This window comes from Rhinoraja longicauda, chromosome 8 (assembly GCF_053455715.1).
Source record: "Rhinoraja longicauda isolate Sanriku21f chromosome 8, sRhiLon1.1, whole genome shotgun sequence".
Classification (NCBI taxonomy): Eukaryota; Metazoa; Chordata; class Chondrichthyes; order Rajiformes; family Arhynchobatidae; genus Rhinoraja; species Rhinoraja longicauda.
This window is the reverse complement of record NC_135960.1, coordinates 64,997,795-65,014,484: the sequence shown is the minus strand read 5'-3', so window position 1 is coordinate 65,014,484 and position 16,690 is coordinate 64,997,795. Positions and strand designations below refer to the sequence as shown.

The following is a 16,690-nucleotide window of genomic DNA, read 5'->3' as shown; positions in this document are numbered from 1 at the left end:
CTCACGTCGAATCTACTGAACCTAACACTTATAGCCTCGTGAATGAAATAAAAGGAGCATTCTGCTAACATGTGATGGAAGTATCTCTCCTGATGTACAGTGCTGTTGTACTCTCACAAGATCTGGCTGTCTGAGTGCATCGATACTGACTGAACGGAGGCATAGTGCTTGACATATATAGACAATAGGTGCAGGAGGAGGCCATTCGGCCATTCGGCCCTTCGAGCCAGCACCGCCATTCAATGTGATCATGGCTGATCATTCTCAATCAGTACCCCGTTCCTGCCTTCTCCCCATACCCCCTGACTCCGCTATCCTTATATCGTGCAACATATAAAAGGAAAATGGAAACACGAGAAAGTAGATGATGGAATCTCGAGCAAAACACAAAGTGCTGGAAAAACTCAGTGGGTCAGGCAGCATCTACGGAGGGAACGGACAGATGACATTTCAGGTTGGACTCTTCATCAGACTGATTGTCATACGGAGGAAAAAGATGGAAAAGTGAGGTGGGGCGGGACTTACCCTGGCAAGTTAAAGATGGGTACAGGTGGGGGAGGGGGGGGGGAAGCTAATTGGCAGATGAGTGGAGTCAGTGACAGAAGGCCACCAATGAAAAGCAGTATAAGGAGTAAGAGTATATCAGCGAAGGAGAGGAGTGAAGTGTAAAGCTAGAGAAGGAATATTTCAGGAAGGGGATAAGGGTGAGGACAAAATGGGGGATAAAATGGGAATTTTGTCTTGGATATGGGAGGTAAGTGTACAATGGTGGGGAAAGGGTCAGGGTGACAAATGGTGAGAGAAGTGTGTGCACACCAGGGTGGATGGGGGTGGGGGGAGATAGCGTCACTTCAAATTGGAGAATTAATTGTTCAAACCACTGGGTTGGAAGCTACCATAGTAGAACATGAGGTGCCGTTCCTCCAGTTGGTGTGCGGCCTCCCTCTGGCAATGGAGGCGGCCCAGGACAGAAGGATCGGTCTGGGAATGGGAAGAGGAGTTAAAATGGTGAGCAACTGGGAGATCCAGCAAGCCATGGCGGACAGAGAGCGTGTGTTTGGTGAAATGGTTGTCTAGTCTTGTATACACTGGAATTTAGAAGGATGAGGGGGGATCTTATTGAAACATATAAGATAATTAGGGGATTGGACACATTAGAGGCAGGAAACATGTTCCCAATGTTGGGGGAGTCCAGAACAAGGGGCCACAGTTTAAGAATAAGGGGTAGGCTATTTAGAACGGAGATGAGGAAGAACTTTTTCAGTCAGAGAGTGGTGAAGGTGTGGAATTCTCTGCCTCAGAAGGCAGTGGAGGCCAGTTCGTTGGATGCTTTCAAGAGAGAGCTGGATAGAGCTCTTAAGGATAGCGGAGTGAGGGGGTATGGGGAGAAGGCAGGAATGCGGTACTGATTGAGAATGATCAGCCATGATCGCATTGAATGGCGGTGCTGGCTCGAAGGGCTGAATGGCCTACTCCTGCACCTATTGTCTATTGTCTATTGTCTAAGCTGAGTCTGAAGAAGGGCCTCGACCTGAAACGTCACCCGTTCCTTCTCTCCTGAGATGCTGCCTGACCCGCTGAGTTACTCCAGCATTTTGTGATACCTTCTAGTCTATGCTCGGTCTTACTACTGTAATCAAGGCCACATCACGAGCATTTGTAGAGGGAATGGACCGACCGATTGACCATGTACAGTAGACAAGGTTTGAAGAAGTACACATGAGCCTCCGTCTCACCTGGAATATCCCCTCCAGTTAAACATTTCACTTGTCTTCTTTAGTTTAGAGATACAGCGTGGAAACAAGCCCTTCGGCCCACCGGGTCCGCGCCGATCAGCGATCCCCGCACACTAACACTATCCTACACACACTAGGGACAATTTTTACATTTACCAAGCCAATTAACCTACATACCTGTACGTCTTTGGCGTGTGGGAGGAAACCGAAGATCTCGGTGAAAACCCACGCAGGTCACGGGGTGAACGTTCAAACTCCGTACAGAGAACACCCGTAGTCGGGATCTAACCCAGGTCTCGGGCGCTGCATTCGCTATAAGGCAGCAACTCTACCGCTGCGCCACCATGGCCGCCCGATTCTTCTATCCTTATCTGACACCCCTTTGTCTCCTGTTCACCCGTAGCTTTGTCACTCCACCCTTCTGCATCAAATCCCTTCCCCCCAACATCCCCGCCTCACGTATATCCATTTATCACTTGCAAGACTTTATCCTGCTCCCCCCTTTCTTTTCCAGCTTTCTTCCCTCATTTCAATCAGTGTGAAGAATGGTTCAAATGTGAAACGCCATCTGTCTATTCCCTCCACAAATGCGGCAAAGCCCACTCAGTTCCACCAGCTACAAATGGAGAATACCCGTCTGAGTCCTGTTGTGGTTGTATTATAATTGTCTACTGTATATGTTGCATCAAAGAACCTTTTAATACTATAATAAACTCCCTTGGCCAGTTATCTCATGGAATCCCATTTGCAAAAGTGCAGGCCAATTTCTGCATCATGTATCGGTGAAAGCTCTCTACTTTTGTGTCACCATTGACACACTCTACAAACCTGACCACTGTCACAAGATGCCCGTGGCTGAGCTTGGCACCATCTGCAAGGGGCAAAATAGATGCTATCAAATGACCATCACTAAGCATAATGTTGGATGTAAGAGTTGATCAAAGGAATCTAATGTGTCATCCAGCCCAGAGGGCAACAGGACCATGTCAAGTTTTAGCAGTAGTGCCAAGCAGCTCCTGCTATTTGTTTCTTTCTAAGCAATGGCAATTTATAGTGAATACTTGGCGAAATATGTAACACAGATCTTAAAAACTTTTTTTTTTTAAATTAAAATTATTCTTCTGGAATCGTTGAATTTATGCAGTTTTCTCTCTCTTTGCTCCTCAGCTGAAACTAAAATCTGTTTTAAATACTACCATGGTGTAAGTGGAGCACTACGAGCCACCACCCCATGCATTACAGTGAAAAACTCCACTACTATGGTGAGTAGGAAACTTACTATATATTTTTGGTTGGTTTGATTCAAGGCTGTGGACAGTGATTGCGGAAAATGGTGTTTGATCTGTTCCCTGTCAATCGCCAGTGACCCAACAAGTTGGCCAATTGGAAGCACTCCTCTGCGTGGTCAGGTTACAGTAGGATTAAACTCGGCCAAAAATAACACCCTCAGCACGAAATCAGTTGCTGATAAGTGCTATTTCTTCGCTGTAAGTAAGCCATGTAATCTGGGAGGAGCAGAGTGTTTATGATTTTTAAAAGGCCAAATTTAAGCAGCGATGGATTTATTGCTCATCAAATCTGAATGTGTGTCAACTTCTAGATTGCTAAACCCAATATGCTGACATACAACACAACCGAGGAAGTGGCCAAGAACAAGTGGGACATATATTGTTGTGAGGGAGGAGAAGATAGAGCACTATTGATATGTAATGGTCGATAATTGTAACTACCTACGTGCAGCACTCTTCTGTTAACTTTGTAAGAATGACAACTTCACTTTGAAATGACTTTCATGTTTGTGTATTGATTATTTATTGAACTTGCCACAAAAAACCTCGCCTCGCAACGAACAGCATGGGTATTTATTTTTAAATGTAATTATTGTTGATTATTAATTGATCTTCTTTCAGAAATTAAAGGTGTGTTTTTTGTTCCTACGTGCTCATAATTGTTATTGATTTTTAAAAAGGTCAAATGTTTTTATTTCCCTTGCTCAGTCAAATCCATCATGATCTTTCTTTCCATCTCTCTTTCCTTTTTTATCTCTGCTTTTGCAACAAATACAGTCCAGTACTTTCACTTTTATTTCCCATTCCTTAACGCTTATTGAATTGAGAGACATTGTTCAATCTGTTAATGAACTAAGTAACTCAGTGGGTCAGGCAGCGTCTCTGGAGAAAAGGAATAGGCGATGTTATAGTTCTTCAGATATAATTCCTTTTCTCCAGAGATGCTGCCTGACCCGTTGAGCTACTCCAGCATTTTATGGCTATCTTTGGTATTAACCGGCATCTGCAGTTCCTTCCTATACATAGTCCACTCTGTTGTTCTCCTGTGGCAGCAATAACTGTGCTCCCATTCCTGTTATGTTGTTGTCAGCTTATGTTTTCAAAATTCTCTGGGCAAAAAAAGTTAAAAAGTGATATTCATTTGTAAATGCTTTAAGATGTGTACTCTAGCAGAATCTGAGCCTATGATGAAGGAAGATGTGCAGTAGGAGAGCCAGTTGGTGTAATGGTCAGAAACGAGTACAAGCTTCACGCATGAGATTCATTGAATGTTTATTGGTTTGTGCCACCATTTTATGTTGTGCATAAAATGCAACATAAAATGGTGGCACAAACCAATAAACATTCAATGAATCTCTATGTTCTGCTGCCCATGGACCTTGCAAAAGAGCTCTCTCTGTAATACACAGTTATCACCATTGATCTTGAGACTCTGCTTTACAATGTCACCCCCATCCACCCATTCCCCATCCACTTGCACCCCAGACTGTTCCTGACACCCGACATGAGTTTCTAAAATTTCGCAGTCATTTTTACGAGGATGTTGCCAGCACTTGAGGGGCTGATTTTTCGGGAGAGGTAGAGCAGGCTAGGACTTTAATCCTTGGAGCGCAAGGAGGATGAGGGTGATCTTATAGAGGTGTACAAGATCATGAGAGGAATGGAAAGGGTAAATGCACAAAGTCTTTTACCCAGAATCGGGGAATCGAGAACCAGAGGACTTGGGTTTAAGGTGATGAAGGGAAAATTTAATAGGACCCCGAGAGTCAACCTTTTTTTGTTATACAAAGGGTGGTAGGTATATGGAACTAGCTGCCGGAGGAGGTCGATGAGGCAGGTATTATCACAATGTTTGAAAAACATTTGAACAAGTACATGGATAGGATAGGTTTAGAGGGATATGGGCCAAACGCAGGCAGGTGGGACTAGTGTAGATGGGGCATGTTGATCGGAGTGGGCAAGTTGGGCTGAAGGGCCTGTTTCTACACTGTATCACTCTATGACTCTATTTACATGGTAGAATATACCTTGTACACAGGTGGTGTCTTTCTAAAAGCATGCCATTGTAGCGACCATAGAGAATGGTCCAGGTCGTCGAACCCTCGGATTGGCCAGCGAGGTCACGTGGGAACGCGACCATGAGGATTGGTCCAGCAAACGACATCGCTGATTGGCCAGCGATGTCAGGTGCGCGTTTGGCGCCCGATTTAGCCAGTTCGGCGAAGTCTTCAAGGAAGACAGTAAGTTTATATTGGTTGTCCTGTAACTTGTTGTTTTGATTCTGTATTCGTGTATTGCGGCTGCAATAAACTTCGTCTACAACTAGCAAGTTTCGGACTCGCCATATTGGTGACCCCGAACGTGATCTGGACGATCACCAACTGAGCAGGAACCCGACGCCTCGTTGACGATGACCGAGCAGGGCACACCGGAGTCAAGCGCGGCAGGCGTTCATCTTCCGTTATTTTGGACGTACGCACCGCAAGCTTGGTTTATCCACGCCGAGGCTCAATTCCACATAAAGAAGGTGTCGGACGATTCCACGAAGTACTTCTACCTCGTCAGCGCTCTATCGCCGGACACAACCAAGCGCATGATGCGGTTTATCATAAATTCACCTGCGGAAGACAAATACGAAACCATGAAGAAGGCATTACTGCGAACCTTCGGGTTAAATAAGCATGGTGGTGCGGCAAAACTTCTGCACCTACCGGAGCTTGGAGACCAACTGCCTTCCGTCCGCATGGCTGAAATGATGGTGCTAGCCGGTGAGCATACGGATTGCCCGATGTTTGAACAGGCATTCCGCGAGAAACTTCCCGAGGATGTCCGACTGCTGCTTACGGATTGTTCTTTTAAGGACCCCGAAGCATATGCAGCGAAAGCGGACGCGCTCATAGCGGGAAAAAACAAGGCAAGTGATTCCATCAACAAAGTCTCGACATCGGTGACCACGCCACAGCGACGGAAAGATGGCGCCACGTCTCCCGCCAATTCCCCGAAAGCCCGCCAAAAAGATCCGCACAAGCGCGGCTGGTGCTATTATCACCTACGATGGGGTAACGAATCCCGCAACTGTCGTTTGCCTTGTACCTTCGCGGGAAATGCCTCGGCCGATCGTACATAGGGGCAGTTACGATTGGCCAGAACCGGCGCCTCTATGTCCATGATCGATTCACGGACACAGAATTTTTGGTAGACACCGGAGCCATCGTCAGCATAGTGCCGCCGACCGACCTCGAAACCAGATCGGGTAAGACAGGTCCCACCCTCATCGCGGTTAACGGCAGCCCAATTCGCACTTTCGGCACACGGAAGATGTCCCTTGCTTTAGGCCTCCGCACGTACGAATGGCCATTCATCATAGCCGACGTCAAACAAGCGATCCTGGGCGCAGATTTTCTCTGGGCTTTTTCACTGGTTCCTGATGTCCGCGGTAACGACCTCCGACCCGCTGCTGAAGACGAGCACGTCGCTCCGGCAATCGCCTCCTCGCCCAGCCCTACTGTCCAGGCCGTCGTCGCGGCCCCCGACTCGTATGCTGCGATTCTGGCAGAGTTCCCAGAGCTGCTCGTCCAACGTTTTGACGCACCTTCAGCTAAGCACGGTGTGGTCCATCACATCCGCACTGAAGGCCCTCCCGTTTTCGCTCGGGCCAGGAGACTACCGCCAGACAAACTGGTGGTGGCACGGGCGGAGTTCAGGAAGATGGAGGAAATGGGAATTGTTCGTCAGTCTGACAGCCCGTGGGCCTCGCCGTTACACATGGTCTCCAAGGCATCTGGGGGGTGGAGGCCATGTGGCGATTATCGGCGTCTCAATGCTGTCACCACGGCTGATCGCTACCCCATACCGCACCTACAGGACTTTTCATCTGGACTGGAAGGAGCGGTGGTGTTTTCCAAAATCGATTTGGTGCGAGGATACCATCAGATTCCGGTGTGACCGGAGGACATACAAAAAACTGCAACTATTACTCCGTTCGGGTTGTTTGAATGGTTGCGTATGCCTTTCGGTTTAAAGAACGCGGCACAGGCTTTCCAGCGACTGATGGACCGCGTGGGCAGGGGTTTACCCTTTGTGTTTATTTATTTAGACGACATCCTGGTAGCCAGCCCCTCAGTGCAAGAACACCAGGCCCATTTGCGGACCGTGTTCCAGCGGCTCCAAGACCACGGGCTCATTATTCAACCCTCCAAATGTCAATTCGGCCTGCCTGCTCTCGATTTTCTAGGACACAGAATTACCCCTGCCGGCGCTGTCCCTTTGCCAGAGAAGGTGGAGGCTATCCGGGCTTTCCCCAGGCCTACCACAGTAAAAGGGCTGCAGGAGTTCGTAGGCATGGTTAATTTCTACCATAGATTCGTTCCGGCAGCGGCGCGAGTCCTGCGCCCACTTTTCCAATGCCTTGCAGGTAATCCGGTAGAGTTGTTGTGGTCCCCGACCGCAGAGTCGGCTTTTACGGCAGCTAAGGCAGCCTTGGCAGACGCCACCATGCTGGTCCATCCGAGCCCCTCCGCCCCCACGGCCCTGACGGTTGACGCCTCTGACGTGGCGGTGGGCGGGGTTCTGGAGCAGCAGGTTGGTGGCCGTTGGCAGCCTTTAGCGTTTTTCAGCCGGCAACTAAATTCGGCCGAGCTGAAATATAGCGCATTTGACCGAGAGCTTCTAGCTCTCCATTTAGCTGTCCGTCATTTCAGGTATTTCCTCGAGGGCCGCCCATTTGTGGCATTTACGGACCACAAGCCATTAACATTTGCTTTTTTGAAATTGTCTGACCCATGGTCGGCCCGCCAGCAGCGGCACCTGACTGCTATCTCAGAATTTACCACAGATGTCCGTCATATCGCGGGTAAGCTGAATGCCGTTGCTGACGCCCTGTCTAGACCTGCTTTTCCCCCTATTTCGGCGGTGGACTGCGAAGTGGATCCTCAGGAGCTCGCGGAGGCACAGCTCCTGGCGGATACCGTTTCGACGTACCAGTCCACCACTTCGGGATTGAAGTTGGCCCAGGTAGCTTGTGGGTCGGAGGGCACGAAAGTCTGGTGCGATGTTTCTCTTCCTCGCCCCAGGCCGGTAGTACCGCCCTCCCTTCAGCGCCGGGTTTTCGATGCCATTCATGGGCTGGCACACCCGTCCATCCGCTCCACCTCTGCCTTGGTGGCAGCGAGGTTTGTCTGGCATGGCCTGCGGAAACAGGTAGCGGGATGGGCACGTTCCTGCGTGCCCTGTCAGACCGCTAAGGTCCAGCGCCACGTCCAGCCCCCCGTACAGGATTTCGAAGTCCCGGCTTTTCGTTTTTTCCACATCCACGTGGATTTGGTCGGGCCTTTGCCTTCCTCCCGGGGCTACACCCACCTCCTCACGGTGGTGGATCGGTTCACCCGGTGGCCAGAGGCTTTCCCATTGTGTGATATCTCGTCAGCGTCTTGTGCTAGGACTTTGGCCCTTCACTGGGTAGCTCGTTTCGGGGTCCCGGCAGTTATTACAACTGACAGAGGACCACAGTTCACTTCGTCCCTCTGGGCCGCGCTGGCGGAACTGTACGGGTCCAAATTACAACCCACAACTGCATATCACCCCCAGGCAAATGGACTCGTGGAAAGGTTCCACCGCCAACTTAAGGCGTCCCTCTGTGCAAGGCTTGAAGGCCCAGACTGGGTAGACCAACTCCCTTGGGTTCTGTTGGGCATCCGGACGGCTCCTAAGCCAGATCTCGGTGCGTCGTCCGCGGAGCTGGTATATGGCTCGACCCTTCGAGTACCTGGAGATCTGTTTCCGGACACTTCAGCCCTGCTCCCTACAGTCCCATCAGCGTTAGCAGCTCTCCGGGAACGGGTGGGCTCCCTGGCTCCAGTGCCGACTTCACGTCATGGGTGTCCCATGGTACATGAACCGTCTTCCCTGAAGGACTGTGAGTTTGTTTTTTTGCGTAAAGATGCCCATCGCGCCCCGTTGCAGAGGGTCTATCAAGGGCCGTTTCGGGTTTTACGTAAGGGAACGGCTACTTTCACCTTAGACATGGGCGGCAAGAGTGAACTCGTCTCGGTGTCCCGGCTCAAACCTGCCCATTTGGACCCAGATCAACCAGTCCTGGTCGGTCAAACCCCTGGAAGAGGCCGACCTCCGTTAGTTCCGCCCAGTCCACAAACCCCCATTCCGACAGTTCCTCCGGGACCTCCAGTTTCGGCAGTTCCCCTAGGACCCCCCGTTTCGGCAGTTCCTCCAGGACCCCCCGTTCCGGTAGTTCCTCCAGAACCTCCCGTTCCGGCTGTTCCACCAAGTCCGGAACCTCCGGCTCCTGTGGTTCAGGCTGTCCCTCTCCGTACTCGTTATGGTCGCGAAATCCGGCTCCCTGCTAGGTTCCGCACCTCGGGTTCTGGGGGGGGTCATGTAGTGACCATAGAGAATGGTCCAGGTCGTCGAACCCTCGGATTGGCCAGCGAGGTCACGTGGGAACGCGACCATGAGGATTGGTCCAGCAAACGACATCGCTGATTGGCCAGCGATGTCAGGTGCGCGTTTGGCGCCCGATTTAGCCAGTTCGGCGAAGTCTTCAAGGAAGACAGTAAGTTTATATTGGTTGTCCTGTAACTTGTTGTTTTGATTCTGTATTCGTGTATTGCGGCTGCAATAAACTTCGTCTACAACTAGCAAGTTTCGGACTCGCCATACCATCACGATGGGTACAAAGTGTGCCTTTGGCCACTTATCCTTGTACTATTTAAAGCAAACGGTCTGTTATAAAATGAAGGTACTATGACAGCTTCTGTAAAACACGCTTCTATTGCACATTTTGAAACCTTGGTTACAAATTAGTTGCAAGTCACAGAAATCTAGTTCTTTTAATGGAAGTGAGGAGATCAGTGAACGTTGGTTATTGCGTCATGAGGGTGCTGTCTGTACCGACGCACACCCTGCATTTGTTAACATTGTGTGGGAACGAGCTGCAGAATATCAATAACAATCACCAATTGGCAGTGCAAAATACAATCAAGTATGTCACAGTTTGCCTCAGTGAGTCATGGCCAACAAAAAACATGTCAGGACAACACAAGTTTAACAAAAGAAAGACACAAAATGCTGGAGTAACTCAGCGGGACAGGCAGCATCCCAGTGGCCGAGGAAACAATCATGCCCCACGTAACCTCCAGTTATTTCAGTGTATTCTGAGCTTCAATTCTCATTTTAACCTGATAATCTCAATTTCTTTTTAAAAAGCTGTAATCTAACCACGATTGAGTGCATTAATTGTAATTTGGCAGTCTGAAGAAGGGTCTCGACCCGAAACGTCACCCATTCCTTCTCACCAGAGATGCCGCGCGCCTGTCCCGCTGAATTACTCCAGCATTTTGTGTCTATCTTTTGTTAAACTTGTGTTGTCCTGACATGTTTTTTGTTGGCTATGACTCACTGAGGCAAACTATGACATACTTGATTGTATTTAGCACTGCCAATTGGTGATTGTTATTGATATTCACTGCTCTTGAACCAAGTGGTAGTGATTGTTTGCAGGCACCAACTGTATCAGTCTCTGTGCTGAAGCCAGTCTTTAATTGAAGTTACAACTTGCACAGTTAACTCTTGGCTGTTGCTTGAGTGGGCTTTGGCTCTATATCAGGGACAGTTTCTTCCCAGCTGTGATCAGGCAACTGAGCCATCCTACCAACAACTCGAGAGCAGTCCTGAACTCCGACCAACCTCAATAGAGACCCTCGGACTATCTGATCAGACTTTACTGACTTTATCTTGCACTAAATGTTATGCATGTTATTCCCTTTATCACATATCTGTACACCATGGATGGCTCAATTATAATCATGTATTGTCTTTCGCAGACTGGTTTGCACATAGCAAAAGTTTTTCACTGTTCCTCGGTACGCGTGACAATAAACTAAACACAATGTCACACTCAGGTGGAAGGTGCTTGGTCTGTTTTTCCACTTTGGGGAATTAATGGTGTTTAGCTTCCATTTACTGCAATCCCTCAGCTCAAACTGTGCCTCTTTCTCAACAAGTAACAAGATATCCATTAGACTTTTGGGAGGGGAAATGTAGAGGCCAGGACAGTACTTTTTTTTAAAAGGTAGGACAGTTCACTAATGAACATTTTAAAACACCTTTTTGATGCAGCAAATACGGTCCTTTTAAGTTTGAATCTGCTTTCCTCCCTGCAACTCCCAAGACTAGACGCAAGATGATTTGCAGGCAACAGTTGCACCTAGCGTGGTAGTGGCAGCAGTAACACAAAATGAAACGTGTGAAAACACTAAGCCATTTGTTGTGATTTAAATGTACCTGCCCGCATTTGGCCGGCTGCTCTTGAGCTCAAGGAGATGTGACATTGGAAAATAAATGCTCCCCGTAAAAATAATTTGCTCCCCATTTGGCCCCACAGATATTCAACAAGGTCATAAATAAGGTCATAAGGAACAGGAGTAGAATTAGGCCATTCCGCCCATCCAGTCTGCCCATCCATTCAATCTTGGCCGATTCATCTCGCCTTCCCAACCCCATTCTCCTGTCTTCTCCCCATAACCCCATGTAAGAGAGAAAAACGATTACCGGGTTGCTTGGCAATGGTAGGTGGGAGTCTTGAGGATGGTGACCAGTGCATATTGAACAATGTCCTGAGTAAGGATAATGTGCAGGGAATGTAAAAGGTTTTCCCTTTGTACTTGAAGCCTGCAAGGCCTCAAAGCAATCCTCTTTATAATCTATTCCAAGGCACCAAAAAGACTAATGACTCAACCTTGTCCTTGCACTCCCATTCCTCTGCGCACTCGCACGACTCATTGTTTATTCTGTTGTTTCATCAAAGTCTAAAGACTTGCCCACTGCATTTAATTCTTTTGGACTGAAGGCGAACTGGAAAAAAGTCTGATTCACTTCTTGGGGGAAAAAAGTGCCCACGAAGTAATGTTATAAACAGGAAAATAGGACATAACCTTTTAGTACTCAGTAAAATTGGCAGTGAGGTTACTGGGTGTGATTTTATTGCATCCTAATAACACAGGAAGCATGCTTTGAAATATTAAATATGCTATTTCCTTTATTATGGCGTTCTTGTGGTTGTTTAGATGGCTTTAAAAGTTCCCTGGGGTTTAAACAAGAAAATATGCAGAATTTATATTCCTTCTCCCTTTCCATTCTACATTTACACTGCAAACTAATACATTGTTAGAACATTTGTCAAGTAAGGTTTAATATTTCCTTTAGTTCTGGATTTCTTTTAGTTTTCTGATACTCTGGAAAGACATTTTCTTTATTCACAAAATGCTGGAGTAACTCAGCAGGTCAGGCAGCATCTCAATAGACAATAGACAATAGGTGCAGGAGTAGGCCATTCAGCCCTTCGAGCCAGCACCGCCATTCAATGCGATCATGGCTGTTCACTCTCAATCAGTACCCCGTTCCTGCCTTCTCCCCATACCCCCTCACTCCGCTATCCTTAAGAGCTCTATCCAGCTCTCTCTTGAAAGCATCCAACGAACTGGCCTCCACTGCCTTCTGAGGCAGAGAATTCCACACCTTCACCACTCTCTGAGTGAAAAAGTTCTTCCTCATCTCCGTTCTAAATGGCCTACCCCTTATTCTTAAACTGTGGCCTCTTGTTCTGGACTCCTCCAACATTGGGAACATGTTTCCTGCCTCTAATGTGTCCAATCCCCTAATTATCTTATATGTTTCAATAAGACCCCCCCTCATCCTTCTAAATTCCAGTGTATACAAGCCTAATTGCTCCAGCCTTTCAACATACGACAGTCCCGCCATTCCGGGAGAGAAGGAATGGGTGACGTTTCGGGTCGAGACCCTTCTTCAGACATTTTCTTTGCTCTGTAAGGCTAACCTCGTCCAACTTTAAGGCCATATTTTATTTTATGGGCTTATGATGAATAGTGCGTGATTAAAGTAATCCATTTTGAATAATTTTGAACTAATCGATATGTACCCTTTTTCCCTCATTAACTTTTCATTTAAAAAATGTGTTTTCATAAAATTGATAGCACCAAACCAACCTACACCCCTAACTGATCTATGTAGATAATTAAACTTCACCCATGAAATAAGGTATTTAACATGTTAAAAAGAACAGGTGGCGGCCACATGGCCTTTGGTTCACTCTGCCACTACCGTTATTTTCATCTTCATCTTCACTTTTCAATCTCCATATTCCTGGTTTCCGCAAATTGAAAATCTGTTGATCGCACCCCTTAAAGCACCTGTCCCACTTAGGCGATTTTTTTGGCGACTGCCGGCGACTGTCAAAGTCGTAGCAGATCACCGAACTTTTCTTTTACAATAGACAATAGGTGCAGGAGGAGGCCATTCGGCCCTTCGAGCCAGCACCGCCATTCAATGTGACCATGGCTGATCATTTTCAATCAGTACCCCGTTCCTGCCTTCTCCCCATACCCCCTGACGACAATGACCACGATTTGCCCGACGACAATGACCACGACAATGCCGAGTCAGGTCGAGATTACAGCGTCTTCTGAAAACATCGCGAAAATTCCCACGCTGTCAATGCTTCTCCGGCCTCCTAATTTTCGCTGAAATCACTGACAAGTCGGTAAGTACTTGAGAGTTTTGAACTATAACACCTTGTATGGGTTACTTAAAAACCAAGCTTCACTGTAACAAAGAGTAAACTGGATTTACTTCGTTTACTAATAGCTGTATTAAAAAGATTTTTTTTTTAATGTGGTTCAGTGGATTTTTGTGAAAAGTGTGTGGGCATTCTTTGAAAATGTAAGGGAGATGCATATCTGGTTTCTGGGTTGAATATCTGGGTTTGGAGCCCACTTTAAATGTAATGGCTGAGGCCAAAAACCGCGAAAATTCCCACGCTTACCTGACCGTCAAACTGTCACCTCCAATCTACCTGTCAAATGTCCTGACGGTAAATAAATTGGTTAAACACAAGCATTTTATGGTATCTTGAAATGACTTTACTTATTTTAATATTATGTGCTTCTAAATGCATCTTAAGAGAACCTATCAAACCTGGGGACAGCATACGACAGCGCCCGCAATAAGCTATGATGCCTGGCGACAAGCCAGCTGTCGCCGAGAGATTTCAAACCGTTTGATTTCTCAGCGACGTGCCGAGATCCACTACGATCTTTGGAAGACTCCTCACGATCATGCCCGCGACACCCCGGCGAACTGTCGGCGACAGCCTAGTCGCCGGCAGTCGCCTTAAAATCGCCTAAGTGGGACAGGCCCTTAACTATGCTTAATGATTAAGGATCCACAGTCCTAAGAAGTAGACAATCCTGAAGATTCACAATCCTTTAAGAAATAAAACCTCCGACCCTGAAACCACAATATTTGTCTCCTCGCCTTGAGACTGTCATGTCTACCTTTTCAAGTTTATTCAGAATCTGTAACGTTTCAATAAGATTGCCACTCATTCTTAAAATCGTAGGAGATTACAAGTGTGATATTCTCACAGAACTCCCTCTTCACTTGATTCCTTCCATACATTTGTTGCATTGCATTTAGGGCAAGTGTATCCTTCCTGTTGTAAGTGGATGAGAACATACACGGAATTACAGTTATGGTTTCACTGAGGCCCGGTTCAATTGTTGCCAGACTTTCTTAACTTGGACTCCAATCTCTTTGCATTAAAGGCCTTCAAGAAGTTAGCCTTCCCAATTACTTTCACCAGCAAAAGAGAACACCCATAACAGTGTTAACAGCACCATTCAGCAGTAGTTCTCCATTTTAAATATATTCTATTTTTATGTTATTTTAACAGAAGTGAATAGTTTTTGCGCTTGTCCAGCCATTTCCTTTTCAGAAAGGCAAAACGCATCCGATCCAGCTAATTCCCAACGAGTTACTCCAGCATTTTGTGTCTATCTTTGGTGTAAACCAGCGTCTGCAGTTCTTTCCTACACATAATGCCCAAACATTTGATTTTCAATGAACTGCAGAGTTCATGGAAGTTCCTCCTCCACTGCTCACTTCCAAGCCCTAAGCCCTGCCTCCGACGGCTCTGCCTTTTGTTTCCCGACTGTCCATCAGTCGCTCTTCCCTCCTTTCTCTTCTCTTTACTCTCTGCCAAAATCATGAGAGGAATAGATTGGGTAAATGCACAGAGTCTCTTGCCCAGCATTGGAGAATCAAGGACCAGAGGATAGAGGTTCAAGGTGAAGGGGAAAAGATTTAATAGGAATCCGAGGGGTAACCTTTTCACACAAAGGTTGGTGGGTGTATGGAACAAGCTGCCAGAGGAGGTAGTTGAGGCTGGGACTATCCCAACATTTAAGAAACAGTTAGATACATGGGTAGGACAAGTTTGGAGGGTTATGGACCTAGACAGGCAGGTGGGACTAGTGTAACTGGGACCTGTTGGCCAGTGTGGGCAAGTTGGGCTGAAGGGCCTGTTTCCGCACTGTATCACTCTATGACTCTATGCCACTTCCTCTCATGCTTTCCTTCTCCACCTGGCGTCCCTCTCCAGCTGCTGACCACCCACCCTCTCCTGGGTGGAGCCACCCGCTTTCACCATCATTTGCTCGCTGTGTGTGTCCACGATTTCCAGCTTGCACAGCCTATTCAAATTCAACAACTCTGGGAGAGCTTACATCTGGCAGAATTGAACCAGTTATCATAATGACCACATTGATTCGGCAAAGGGCTTGCAAATAACACATCCAGATAAACATGAGAATATCTATGACTTAGGGCACCAAGGTAAAGGACCCTCTTCCCTGCCACATCTTCAGCTATTTCTTTAAGGGTCTTTGTTCTGTCGTAAGGTCAGAAACAGAGATGTTCACTGATAATTGCACCATATTCATTTCCATTGTTGAGTCCTTGGCGAATGAAGCAGTTCGTACTTGCAGGCATTAAGAACAAGTCGATAAGCGTGGACTGACACGCAGCAGGGCGGCACGGTGGCGCAGCGGTAGAGTTGCTGGCTTACAGCTCCAGAGACCCGGGTTCAATCCTAACTATGGGTGCTTGTCTGTACGGAGTTTGTACGTTCTCCCGTGACCTGCGTGGGTTTTCTCTGGGTGCTCCGGTTTCCTCCCACACTCCAAAGACGTACAGGTTTGTAGGTTAATTGGCTCGGTATAAATATAAATTGTCCCTAGTGTGTGTGTGGGATAGTGTTAATGCGTGGGGATCGCTGGTCGGCGTGGACTCGGTGGGCCGAAGAGCCTGTTTCCACGCTGAATCTCTAAAATGTGACAAATAACATTAATGCCATACTTGTCAGCCAATGAAAGTGCTTAATCCCCAACCCTTGACATTCATTGGGGTTATCAATATTCTTGGAGGAAATCTGACCAGAAACATTAATATTATGGCAACAAGTGCAGTGTCGGAGGTAGGGAGTTCTGTGGTTTGTGACTCAGCTCCAGACACTCCAGAGTCTTTCTACCTTGAGGCAGGAGGAGCAAAAGGCTGTGCTGGTCTGGGAGATTCCTTCCAAGCCACTGTATTTCAGTGTTCATAATGTGCTTTTCCCCACTATAAAGAAACTAAACGCAGATTGGGTGAGGCTTTGCGTGGAACCTGCATTCAGTCTGCAGGGATGACACATCATCCCACTTTATCGCGTCATCTCGCTCTCATCCGTACTACCTGTCCGTGGCCACCCCCACTGTTATAGTGAGGCCGAGACTAAGCTCGAGGAAGAGTACCTCA

At 47.4% G+C, this 16,690-nt stretch overlaps 1 protein-coding gene across 5 annotated transcripts in view; it reads left to right on the top strand.

Annotated features, from left to right (window-relative positions):
* LOC144596046 (E3 ubiquitin-protein ligase HECW2-like) overlaps nt 1-16,690 on the top strand; it is a 339,372-nt gene that overhangs the window by 178,301 nt on the left and 144,381 nt on the right. For all 5 annotated transcript variants that reach the window (XM_078404133.1, XM_078404134.1, XM_078404131.1 and 2 more), the window contains exon 4: nt 2,904-2,998. In XM_078404133.1, the coding sequence (XP_078260259.1) occupies nt 2,904-2,998 (95 nt within the window). The remainder of the gene's footprint in view (nt 1-2,903; nt 2,999-16,690) is intronic.